A 13,124-nucleotide genomic window follows, 5' to 3' on the forward strand; every position below is an offset into this window, starting at 1 on the left:
TTGATGAAATCATTACGTACGGATTCCTCCGTTATTTCTCCTGCTAATAGTAATAACGTTTTACCAGAACTGATAAAATGGTTAAGGTCTTCTGTAGAGGAAGACGAGATTAAAAATTTGAGCTTTTCTAAATCTTGTTCCTCTATCGCATCGCAGAGTTCTCGTTCACGCTTCTTATTTAGAGGACTAACATCCTCGTCCCCAATCGTCTGCAGCAGAATACTTGTTGCTTCCATTAGGCTGGGTTACCTGTGGTATAAAAAGTTGGAACTTAAAAATAGAAAATATACGTGCAAGGAATAAGTCCAGGGGAAGATCATTACCTGTGGCAGAAGGACTGGTGCAATAGACTTTATATTCGCTTGTACATTTTGTTTTCTTAATTCAGATCATGTGACGATACTCAGAAGATTTGGTCCTTTGTTTTGTTTGTAACAATAAACATTCACTCTTTTTAATGAAAATGACAAAGGACCAAATCTCCCGAGTATAATCACATGATCTGTATTAGGAAAACAAAATGTACAAGCGAATAAGGTCTATTGAGGCAAGGAAATTCGCCCTGGTCACACGGCCGCCATATTGTCCCGGGAGACCAAAAGAGCTTTGTTTTACCACGCCAAGCCTCGCAGTGGAAACCATGGGGGTGAGGCTTGGCGTGGTAAAACAAAGCTTTTTTGGTCTCCCGGGACAACATGGCCGCCGTGTGACAAGGGCGAATAGTCAATTCATATCTAAACCTACCTTAGCCCTTCTGATTGGGTTCATGTGGACCTGCCCGTTTTTCTTTTTGCGTTGGACTTTGAGATGATGCAACAGAGACACTAGTCACTTCGATGGTTAGCATTTTTTGTGGGACGCGATAGTTTTACACTCGTATTTCGACAGGATTGACGGGGGTGCATCAGGTTTTTTGCCATCTTCGATCGCTGGGTGGACGGAAACGAAATGCATTCCTCGCATTATGTTATTTACGAATTTACCTTTGTGTATTGAACTTGTCAAATATCTATGCGCTTTAAGGTCGGTAATAAAACAGAATGAAAGTGATTTTAGTGTAGTTTATCAGCTGCATCAGAGACAGTAGTAATTTCCACCGTTTATTGCGAGTTACAGAATGATCACGACGAAACGGATTTCCTAGCTGAAAGTCCAGTGATCCGAAAATTATAGGGATCAAAACTTACCTTTTCGAAAATTTCAGCCAGAAAAAGGGCTCCCGAAAATTCTAGGTGACCTTTTTAGGGAGAAAATCCGTTAAAATGGACAATTATACCATTTTTTAGAGGTTTGAAAATCCTGGGACAGGCAGGCAAGCAAGAAATTTTACAACAAATGTTCCGAAAATTCTAGATCTCAAATCTTCTTCCGAACAGATATTTTCCGAAAATTGACGTTGGGTGCCCCTGTGAAGTTTATTAAATAAACAAAGGTGTGTTTTACCGTCTTTCCTTTGACCCTTTGATTATGTTCTAGCTACTACCACAGCCTCCAAGATAAAAGATTATAAACAGGTTATGTCACATCATTTTAGGTGTTTAGGGGACATCTTGCGTTAATTAAGAGTTTTAAACTCGAAAATGCAGGGGCACTCAACGAATCTATTCCTCACATTATCTGTTCCCCAGAGGAATCTTGCTGGCTGGCAAAAATACAGGTGTTTCGATGAGCTGGCTGGGAAATTTTGTTATTGATAGAGGTTTTGCCTGGGAATTACTGACTTTTTCTAGCATTTCAACCAGAGCTGGCTGTAGAAACTCTGAAGACTGAGGACGACTAAAAAAAAAAATCAAAATCAAAATAGCCAGACAACAGAGATCACAGATCCACTAAAGGTGTTCGATTCCTTCTCTGTCTTTGTTGAACCCATAAGTTACCAGAGAATTTTCCGTTTGGTTTCCGTGTTGTACATAACACCACATTTGGCTTGGCAAAATATTAGAAATCACGGCAGCTCACTTTGATTTCGGCTCGACGGGCGAAAGTTTGTTGTCGACGTCCATTATTCGTCGCTTTTAAGATTACAGATATTTATTTTTCACCGCACGCTCCATTCCCGAGTTCCATACGGGTATATTTTGTTTAAAGATGCACTAAAACACCATTCGCGTTAAAATGACTTTCGACGCCATTGCAGGTTAATTAAATGTTCTCCTGTGTGCACCCGGGAAATCTACGCATTACTCCAATCCCATCAAACCTAACAAAATACGCACAGAAGACTCTATGCACAAAGACACCATTTAGCAGGGGAGTGACAGGCAAGACTTTTACCGACACGGAAAATAAAACGACGAAATATTACCCATTATCCGATTGGCATTGCCATACTGGCAACCCAGTAATTATACAGATTATATATGTGTAAAACTTTGAAATCTAGTTACTAGTCTCTTTGAAAGTTTTACCAATAAATAGTTTTTTTTTTTAAATTTGTTTAACCGTCACTTCTGAAGATGTATGTTGTATCATACGAAACGTCAAGTTAAAATGCTATGTAATATGTTTATCACCGCAGTTTGTTTATTGTTTTTGATAATAAAAATCCAAATAAGACATCTATGGTTTTGTTAAAGCCAACAGAGTATGAAGGTAAGAGAGGTAATGCCTCGTATTGGCCCTATTCCCATAGTAATCCCTCTTAAGTTATTTTTAGATCTCCTGCGAGATCCGGTATTCCTACGAGGGTTAACACGACGCGAATCATTGCGTGGGAATTCGCTCAGCTGTTAACATTGTTAAAAATGGGGACATGTGATTGGCTATCAGTTATCAGATTGGCCACCGCACGACGCGAATCATTGCGTGGGAATTCGCTCAGCTGTCAACATTGGTAAAAATGGGGACATTTTGAAGATTTGCATGCCAAGATGGCTGCCACGGTCTTAAGAGCTCTTGCAATATTATGTCTTTTTGCTAATATGTTCGTGTCTGTTGGGGGTGAAACCTTTCTAAATGGTTACCTGAGACAAGATTGTCTTCATGGGGCGACGAATTTTGCATTCCGTATGCATTATTCCGGCATTTGCAGGTAAAGAGGGTTGTCGTTAGGTGGGACAGTCGTGGGTTGCTCCTTCTGGCAGCACCGTCGGAGAAATTTGTTCTCCTCGATATCACTATATCAATGGACATTCATCCCAATCCTGGATGGGAGGATCGTGACAGAGATGCCGTCAATTCAACTAAACATTGCAAAACTTGTGTCCACCGAAGAAAGAATGCACGCATGCTGGACCGTTGTGATATTCTTAGGTTGCGTAAATCTGCTGGCAAACCTTTGGCTTCATTGTCTGGAGGTCTAAAAGAGCTCAGAATACTCAAGTACAGAGGACCATGGAAACGGAGGAACGGCAGAGGAAGCGACAAATTTGGTTCTAAGATGTGTAGGTCGTAAAGAAAACAACCGATAGAGGGAGTAAGGAGTCGTCGCCCCATTAAATCTCCTCGAGAGGAGGCGGTGAACAAACTGGAGACAACTATACGGAGTCACTTGGATAGGTGTATGCCAGTAAAGGTGGTCACTATGTCATCACGTGACCCTGCCTGGATGACCCCTCTTGTTAAAGCCATGTTGAGGTCGAGATCAAGGGTGTCCGATGAAGCTCGGTTGAAAGAGTTGAATAAGAAGATTTCGGAAGTGATCAGTGAGAACAGAAAGCAGTGTAATGTGGGTGTGATTGGCTCGAAGCAATGGTGGAAAGGTGTTGACCTGGTATCGCAGCGAAGGAACGCAGCCCTTATTACCTTTGATCGTGAATCACTTGATCAGTTAAAGGCTACAATTGTAGCTTAAAAGCTAGGGCTCTAACCTATTATCCGGTAAATGAAATTCTACCGAAGCCTAAACCCCAGCAATATAATTTACGTCGCACAGTTGGCCTCCGCCCATAGATTAACACCGAACGTTTCAATAACACATTTGTAAATAGACTCATTTTTGAACACAACCTGTTATAATTACATAATTCACTTTTAGCTACAGTATATTATTGTAAATTCATTACACAATTCTCGTTTATGTAACACAGGATATGTATTTTTTATCTTATGGTTTATTAAATGATTGGCTATCAGTTATTAACCCTCGCGGGAATATCGGATCTCGCAGGAGATCTAAAAAAACTTAATAGGGATTACGATGGGTATAGAGCCAATATGAGGGATCACCTCTCTTACCCTCATACTCTCTTGTTAAAAGCCGGTTACGCACGAGCAAGTTTTCCTTGAAAAGTTCTGACTTGACAAGTTTTATTTGCTGCTGTGTAAAGAAAAACTTGTCAAGTTTTTCCTTGACAAGTCCACTTGTTCAAACGCTAGCATGGAAAAACTTAACAAGTTGCATCACTTGCTGGTCCGTACGTGTCGCCGAGGAAAACTTGACAAAAAGAAATTGCGTGATCTCAGCGGTCTTGTTCTCCTGCTCGCTTTGACGGCAGATGAGTATGACAGGGAAAAGCACTGTTTGTTTATATCGTGACATTTCCTTGCTATATCTCTTCTCCTGGAATCCCGGGGGGGGGGGGTACTCCCAGAAAAATTGGGTATGGGTGTGCGGCCCTCTTCCCAAAACCCTTACCCTATTTATGACCAAAATCTGCGATTTTCCCTACCCTATTTATGACCTGACCAAAAATTTGATACCCAATTTATGACCTGACCCTTAAATCAATACCCTGGTGCAGACCTGCCTTATAATTATTTCCCTAGTTCAGACCAATGTTAAAGGCAATGTTTATCTGCTTTTATTAGGTAGGTTACATTATAAAGAAGTAGCTTCTAAATAAAAAACGAATTCAAGACTAGAGTGCAAAAATGGATACCCTATTTATGACCAAAATGGAGGAAAATTGGCCAAAATCGATACCCTATTTATGACCAAAACGGCTGAAAAACCCTACCCTTTGGGGTCGCACATACCTATATAGCCCATATAAGGGAGTACCCCCCCCCCCCCCGGGGATCGAAACAAGAAAAAAAATGCGTGAAGAGATTTTCACCTATTAGGAGATGAAGTTCTTGGTTTAGATGTTGCTGCACTAAAAGGTAAGAAACTGCATACCTTTTCGAGTAAGCTTAGAACGATTAAAAATGTACTTTATTGAAAGAATAGATATTTCACGGTCCAAAAAAACCGAATGGAAACTGTTTCCCTGCGTTTTCGTTTTTTGTTGTCCGCTGTGTACTTGTATTGCTGGCAACACTGAAAACTTGTCAAAGCAAACTTGCTCATTTGTTCACAAGAGCAAATGAAACTTGTCAAGGCAAAACTCATCAAAGAAGACGATAGTAACGTTGTGAGCTATTACTAAAAATAGACTTTGTCACTTGAGCCCCATTCCCCCGCGTAGACTCTGACAAACATTTCGATCTACTGAAAGTAAATGTACGAGTGAGGTAAGCGATAGCGAAGGAAAAAAGAGAAAACTTTTTTGCACCTTGTTGAAGCTAGGAAGACTTGCTCCTGTGTAACCGGCTAACTTTTAAAAGCACTGAAAAGTGATCACCTTGCCTGAAGAAAGTGCCCTGTAGCCTCACTGTTTTCCCTGGGTTTTAAATGAAACTGATTGGATGTCAATTAATGACAACGTCGCGCGTGTCGAACAGGATGTACTAACATTATCGGCTGACATGCCCATAACCATGACGACATCAATATCCACACGTGCCAAAGATAAAATAATATCTTCACTTTGTGGGATGAAGATATCAAATTTTAGGAACAAGAAAAATCCCGATATCTATATACTAAATATTATAAATTCGAAAACAGTTCGAGGGGAAAAATTATCGGTTGTTAGATAGGTTGGGAGGCATAAAAACCCCATCGTCGAAAATGCTGGAATTATGGAAAATGGAACGGCGGAAACGAAAATCTTGTGCCTAACCCTCCTTCCAGAAAACTGATAAACGATATAACCTTTTGTTTCTTTTAGAGGAGAAGCGCTGCTTTTTAAATGTCATAAGCATAACACTGATTCTTTTCCCATTGATAAAGTCGAACAAAGAGACAAAGTCTTCTCTCGTACATTTTTGGCCAAATATGATTCGCAAATGCGTACGTGATGTGGTTTCAGTCGGTGTGCATCCAATTTTGACAGGAACATTGATTACTATAACTACCACATCATGAGCACTGCTGGGCCCCATTTTAGTGGTCATGGCAACACCGCTGATCTGCTCACAGTAGTTTTCAGAAAATAAAAACAGTGTTTTACGAGCTGGTCGAAAAATTATCATATATAGTGCTTGGAGTCCTTCGTCGTTTCGACTAACAGTATTATGTAAAGAAGTGATCTCCATAGTAAAAATGAGTTTGTTTTCACCAGGAGATTTGAAATCGCGGAAGATTTAAATGCGTAGTTTGTGTCTTTGGCAATGAGTGAGCGATAGGTGCCATAATCTTGTCTAAATGGCTAGAGATAGAAGAGATTAAAGTTCCGGGGCAACTACAAGCGGAAACAATTGGTCGTCTAGGGTTGTTTGGTTTGTGAATTTTAGATTTGAAGCAAATGCGTAAAAACACATGACCGGATGAGGTTTCGGAATTATTAGCTGCTAGCTACAAAAATCCGAGGGTAAGTAATGATGCTTGCTTATTTACTTCTCGTTTGGTGAGATCTTGAATGGTTGGTTTCTTTGACAATTTTTTCGTTAACAGTAGTGAGAATACCTTGGGTGCCAGTGGAATTTTTTTTTCAAGGTCAGTGAGAACGCTCAGCGATTCCAAAGCAACGTCGAGGACGAAAAAAGAATGCCTCTGGTCGCACGACCCCAGAACCTCATTTCCATGCGAAGAGACAGTTCAGATTTCTCGTCAAACCAGTTTTGGCCGCCAAGCTGAGACTGCTTCCCACAGGACGCAATGAAGCGCATCATTTACAAACATTCCTGAAAATCGAGATTACCGTGATGGCTATTCATTTCAACAGCTTTAATAATTTTGGAGCAATATTAACGATGTTGTATTGATTTTAGGTGCGTAAGCTCGATATCCCTCAGAGCACAGGCTCCCCAAGCTGAAAATACGTGGTGTATGCGACAGCTTGTGTATATAGAGAATTGTATGGGAAAATTACCGATCGTAAAAAAATTGTGTAAATAACTATCTCATTTGAAATTAAGTTTTCCTACCTCAAATGTGTGACGAACTTGTCTCTTATGCCGAGTTTCGAGCCATTCTGACGCCGTTTAGTGAAGTCATCCGGAAAGCGTTACTAAAAGAATAGGAAGGCCGACCACTCCATCCATCGCTGGCCAGACCTCACTCCACAAATCGTTTTCTCCTCAACAGGAAAAGTCCCGAATCGCAATAAAAACAACAGTTCCATAAAGCCCAATAAATTTCACTCCAAATACGTGTGTTTCGGCGGCCGAAAGACTTGTGAAGAACGAAAACTTTGCCTTAAAATTCACCTCTTCGGCTTTCCTCAGAGGCTTGTGACCGAACAGTCAACAACGCCCGCTCGCAAGGGCTCTCGCAAGGTGGTTTCACCTTCAACTCTGATTGGTCCATTTGAATTTGACCGCGCGCTGGCAACACGATCCTCCAATCAGAGTTGAGGGTGAAACCAGCTTGCGGGCGGCCGTTGTTGACTGGCACAACGTCGAGTCTTTCGGCCACCGAAACACACGTATTTGGAGTGAAATTTATTGGGCTTTATGGAACTGTTGTTTTTATTGCGATTCGGGACTTTTCCTGCTGAGGAGAAAGCGATTTGTGGAGTGAGAAACAAAACGAGGGAATCAGCCAAGAAGCTCAAACAACACAACAATGGAGGCGTTGACCTCGGAGTTGGACGTGCAACTAAAGCTACTTAAGTTTGCTCAAGGGAAGACCAAAGCAATCGTCGAGAAAGCGAACAGGGAAAGGATAGAACGGCATCGGGACGTTCTGCGAGCGATCGTGAAGAAGGTTGAAAGTGTTAAAATGAAAATCGAACAAGCGAAACTGGAGAGTGGCGTTCAGGTTGACGAGCTAACAGAATGGAGCGCCGCAGTTGAAGCACAACAAGAAACTGCTGACGAGGAGATCACGCATTTATCGGATAGACTCGTTCAAATGAATTATAAGACAAGGATGCAAGCGAAGGAAAGCGAAGAGGAGCTGGCAGAGCGAGATCGACAAAAACAGCTTGCGTTTGAACGTACACAACTGGAGATGAGGTTGACATATGAGAAGCAAATCGAGGAGACAAAACAAGCGAAGACCACATAACCGACCTCGACTCAAGCCGCGAAGACCGCCAAGCTTCCTAAGCTTGTTATTACAAAGTTTAGAGGCGATTTAACAGATTGGCCCCGGTTCTGGAGTCAGTTTGAAACCAAGATCGACAAGGCAGAAATAGCTGGCGTGACGAAGTACTCCTACTTAAAGGAACTCGTAGACCCCAAGATACGAACGGAAATCGACGGCTTGCCCTTTTCATCACAAGGATACGAGCGTGCGAAGAACATCCTGACAAGAAAGTATGGCCAAACAAGCGAAGTCGTGAACGCGTACGTGGAAAACATCATGTCTTTGCCTACAATTGGTGGAACACAGCCAGCTAGAATCCACAATTTCTACGAGAAGCTTCTTTTCAACGTGCAATCGTTGGAAACAATGGGGAAACTGCGAGAGGTGAATGGATACGTGCGGATGACTATCGACAAGCTGCCAGGGATAAGAGGGGATCTTGTGCGAACAGACGATTCGTGGCGAGAATGGAATTTCCCAAAGTTAGTGGATGAACTCTGGAAATGGACAGAAAGAAACCCGATCCAACTTAAACAAAGTGACAAGCCCTGGCGTGACAAGAATTTTCAAATCCAACAGGACAGAGATGGCAGAAATCGGGGATGCGTTTATTGCGGAAAGCAAGAACACAAATCGGTTGACTGCAAAACGGTTGTCACCGTCGATGATCGCAAGAAAGTCCTTAGCAACAAACGCCTCTGTTTCAATTGTACCGGAAGCAAACACAGAGCTGAGGATTGCAAGAGCCGTTCCTTGTGCCAGATTTGTCAGAGAAGACATCACACGTCCATCTGCAACAGCGTTAGTAACCAGCTAATGACAGCGACTACAATGGAAAGACAAACTGTGATTTATCCGGTCGTCGTAGTGGAAGTGCTGGGAGTTAAGTGTCGTGCGTTGCCAGACACCGGTGCCGGAAGTTCGTACGCTTCAGCAGCGTCGCTTGATCGCCTAAAGATTCGTCCTCATCAAAGAGAAGTACGACAGATCGAAATGATGATGGGAGTGGTTACTAAGCCTGTAGAGATCTTCAAGGTCCAGATAAGATCACTGAAGGGCGATTTCCTCCTCGAAACGGACGTGACCTTGGTAAACAAAAAACAGCTTTTATCCCTGGAAAACCCTCACTACCAACAGGTCCTGAAAAGGTACGACCACTTAAAAGGAGTGAAGATGGACGATATGGACACTAAGGAATTCCTTCCAGTGCACCTTATCTTGGGGGTGTGTGACTACACCAAGATAAAGACTGAAACAGCACCTCTTATTGGAGCCGCGAACGAGCCTATCGCCGAAAAAACCAAGTTTGGATGGACCATTATTTCACCAGGCAAGGAAGTGGATCTGTCTCCAATGTTCCTGACTCAAACATCAACAGTGGATTACGACAACTTGTGCAAACTGGACGTACTTGGACTCGCGGATTGTGCAACTGGTGATCAAGAGGAGGTGTATTCCGAGTTCAAGGAGCAACTTAGACGAGACGAAGAGGGTTGGTACGAAACTAGCCTTCCATGGAAAGGGAACCACCCACCTCTACCAAGCAACGAAGCAGGCAGTCTTCGCAGGTTAACCGGCCTCGTAAAGAAGCTACGCAGCCAAGGAACGATAGAGCGTTACGATCAAGTGATCCAGGACCAAATCAAGACCGGAATAGTCGAGAGAGTTAGCGGACCTGCAACTGGGCAGCACGAATTTTACATCCCTCACAAGGCAGTGGTAGGTGACACAGCAGAAACCACCAAGCTTCCTGTAGTGTATGACGAGTCAGCACGGGCCTACTCTGGTGCACCCTCGCTAAACGAGTGTTTAAATCCTGGCCCACCTCTTCAAAACAAGCTCTGGAGTGTCCTAGTTCGTTCTCGATTTCATCCAGTTGCAGTGACAGGAGACATCAAGCAAGCTTTCCTCCAAGTCCGAATCAAAGAGCAAGACCGTGATGCCCTAAGATTTCACTGGTTGAAGGACCCAAACAGTCAAACAGTGGAGACGCTGAGGTTTACTAGAGCCCTTTTCGGTCTGACATCATCGCCGTTCCTCCTGGGAGGCGTAATTCAACACCTGTTGGAGAGTTGCAGACAAAACTACCCAGACATTGTCAGCGAAATTGAACGAAGCTTGTACGTAGACGACCTGATCAGTGGTGGCCCTACAAGTGAAAAGGCAAAAGAGATCAAATCAGCTTCTCAGAACGTATTCGCCAAGGGCACCTTCGAGTTGCATAAATGGCATTCGAATGTGAAAGAGTTGGAATCAGCCGCGTCAGAACCAGTCTCGATCGAGGAAGGAACGTACGCAAAAGAGCAGTTAAACGTACCCGGAAGAGAAGGAGCTACCCTGCTTGGTTTGCCATGGGACAAAGAAAACGATACAGCCGGCGTGAGTTTTCCACAAGAGAAGGCTGATCCTAGCAAGCGGGGAATCTTAAGCAAAGTGGCGAAGATCTTTGACCCATTGGGACTGGCCTCTCCTATCTCGTTGGGGGGTAAGCTCCTCTACCGTGACGTGTGTGACGCCAAGATAAACTGGGATGCAAAGCTACCAAGAGAGTTGATGCAGAGTTGGACCCGATGGGAGGAGCGACTTCCTGAGCAGCTTAAAGTCCCAAGGTCCTTAGCAGCCTATCAAGAGGACATTCAATCAATCGAGTTGCACGCCTTTGATGATGCCAGCGGTAAAGGCGTGGCCGCGGCTGTGTATGCTGTAGTCGTTCAAGAGTCAGGCGTCAATCAGGGACTTGTGGCAGCGAGAGCGAGACTCTCAAAAAGGGGACTGACGATCCCTCGGCTAGAATTGGTGTCTGGACATATGGCGGTGAATCTCTTAGCAAACATGGCCTCAGCCCTAGATGGATTTCCCCTTATGGAAAAGTACTGCTGGCTCGACAGCACCGTTGCCCTGCACTGGATCAGATCCCCAGGCACATATAAGCAGTTTGTGAGCAACAGAGTTGAGAAAATACAAGCACATTCAGAAGTGATCTGGCGGCACGAAGGGACCTCGGAGAACCCTGCTGACCTTGGAAGCCGTGGTGGAGAAGTGCTAAACCATCCCTCTTGGTGCAACGAACCGAAGTGGTTGAACAACAAAGCGTGCTGGCCTCCAGATATTGTGACCAAGGCATCAGATGAATCAATGGCAGAAGTGAAAGCAACGCGAGAAGTCTTTGCTGTGGTGATAGCAACTACAGGTGAGCTAGACACCCTTCTTGAGAAGTTTACCTACTGGAAGACGATGAGAATCTGTGCGTGGATAATGCGGTTCGTCCACAACGTCCGTTCAAAAAAGATACGAAGTCTAAAGGGACCGCTGACCACCGAAGAAACTAACAAAGCGAGAATCTTTTGGCTGAAAAGAGTCCAGACAAGAGCCACAGCGGATAAGCATTATCAAGAAGATCGGTTGCAACTGAATCTACAACCAAACCAAGACGGCGTATTGGAATGTCGAGGCAGAATCCAAGGGCATTTTCCGGTGTATTTGCCCGATAGTCAGCGCTTCACAGAGAAGCTCATAACACAAGTTCATCTTGGAACGCTCCACGGGGGAGTTGTCAGAACCATGGCAAAGGTTCGAGAGCTGTACTGGGTTCCGCGCCTAAGAAGATTGACCAAAAAAATCGTGAAGAGTTTCCACGGCTGTCGGCGGTCTCAAGCACAAGCATTTTCATCCCCTCCCCAAGGAGGCTTCCCAAAGGATCGGACTGAAGGTCAAACGCCCTTTCAAGTCGTCGGCGTCGATTACGCGGGACCGTTGAAGTACCGTAAGAACGCGAAGACAGAAGGAAAGGCATACGTGTTGCTGTACGCCTGTAGCCTGACACGTGCTTTGTTCTTGGATTTGCTGCCCAACTTGGAAACTAAAGAATTCCTCGCGAGTTTCAAGCGCTTCATCGCCCGACGCGGAAGACCGCAAAAGTTGTATTCAGACAATGGAAGAACCTTCGTTGGTGCCGCCCAGTGGATCAAGCAAGTGATGCAAGATGAAAGGTTCCAGAATTTCCTCGCCTACCAAGGGATCAAGTGGCAGTTCAATTTGAGTCGTGCACCGTGGTGGGGAGGGCAATTCGAGAGAATGGTGGGACTCGTCAAGGGAGCTCTTTACAAGTGTATTGGAAATGGCCTGCTGTCCTGGGCTGAACTTCAAGAGATACTGTTGGACATAGAAGTGGCACTCAACAACAGACCACTGAGTTACGTGGATGAAGACATTCAGCTACCCATCCTGACCCCGAGTTCCTTCCTGTATGGTCAACCCCACATGCTACCAGAGTTAGAGCCTCATCGCATCGAGGAACATGACCTGCGGAAGAGAGCTAAGTATTTGAGGACGTGCAAGGATACACTATGGTCACGGTGGACAAGAGAATACCTTCGTGGACTGAGAGAGAGACATCGGCTGAAGCATAAAGGAGACATGACCTATCCATCCAAGGGAGAAGTCGTTATCATCAAATCAGAAGAGAGGAACCGAGCACACTGGAAGTTGGGAGTCGTTGAAGACCTAATTACCGGCCGTGATGGCGTGATTCGTGGAGCTAAGCTAAAGTCCGGAAAGTCACAACTGGAGCGACCAATTCAGCATTTGTATCCACTTGAGTTAAGCTGTGATACATCAGTCCAGACCCCACCAAAGACTCTGAGTGCAGACGCACCAGTCTACAGGCCGAGACGGGATGCTGCAGCGGCAGCTAGATTTCGCATCCAGGATATAAATGAACATTGAACAGTGAACAATGCATATAATAATTATTTGATGATCATGACTGATTTTCCAACAGTTTTAAGTTTTGTGGACATTTGCTCTCTCGAGGCAAATGGGGGGAGGGTGTCAGAAATCGTGTGTTTACGTAACTAGACCCTCCGTGAGGGTACACTGGGTTGCCTGT

At 44.2% G+C, this 13,124-nt stretch overlaps 2 protein-coding genes across 8 annotated transcripts in view; one reads left to right on the forward strand and one right to left on the reverse strand.

Moving 5' to 3' along the window:
- LOC137985247 (transient receptor potential-gamma protein-like) overlaps nt 1-13,124 on the reverse strand; it is a 38,226-nt gene that overhangs the window by 13,271 nt on the left and 11,831 nt on the right. For 3 of the 7 annotated variants that reach the window (XM_068832838.1, XM_068832821.1, XM_068832825.1), the window contains one exon: nt 1-249. This exon is cut by the window's left edge and continues 490 nt beyond it. In XM_068832838.1, coding sequence (XP_068688939.1) covers nt 1-236 — 236 coding nt within the window. In that variant the 5' untranslated portion in view covers nt 237-249. Of the gene's footprint in view, nt 250-5,435; nt 5,455-5,504; nt 5,543-6,601; nt 6,740-13,124 lie in introns of those variants that run through there. The other 4 variants (XM_068832850.1, XM_068832811.1, XM_068832830.1 and 1 more) reach the window with 3 other exon arrangements.
- LOC137988127 (uncharacterized) lies at nt 8,327-12,996 on the forward strand. The gene has a single exon (XM_068834181.1). The coding sequence runs from the start codon at nt 8,513-8,515 to the stop codon at nt 12,959-12,961; it is 4,449 nt and encodes a 1,482-aa protein (XP_068690282.1). The 5' UTR covers nt 8,327-8,512; the 3' UTR covers nt 12,962-12,996.

This window comes from Montipora foliosa, chromosome 2 (genome assembly GCF_036669935.1).
Source record: "Montipora foliosa isolate CH-2021 chromosome 2, ASM3666993v2, whole genome shotgun sequence".
Taxonomy (NCBI): Eukaryota; Metazoa; Cnidaria; class Anthozoa; order Scleractinia; family Acroporidae; genus Montipora; species Montipora foliosa.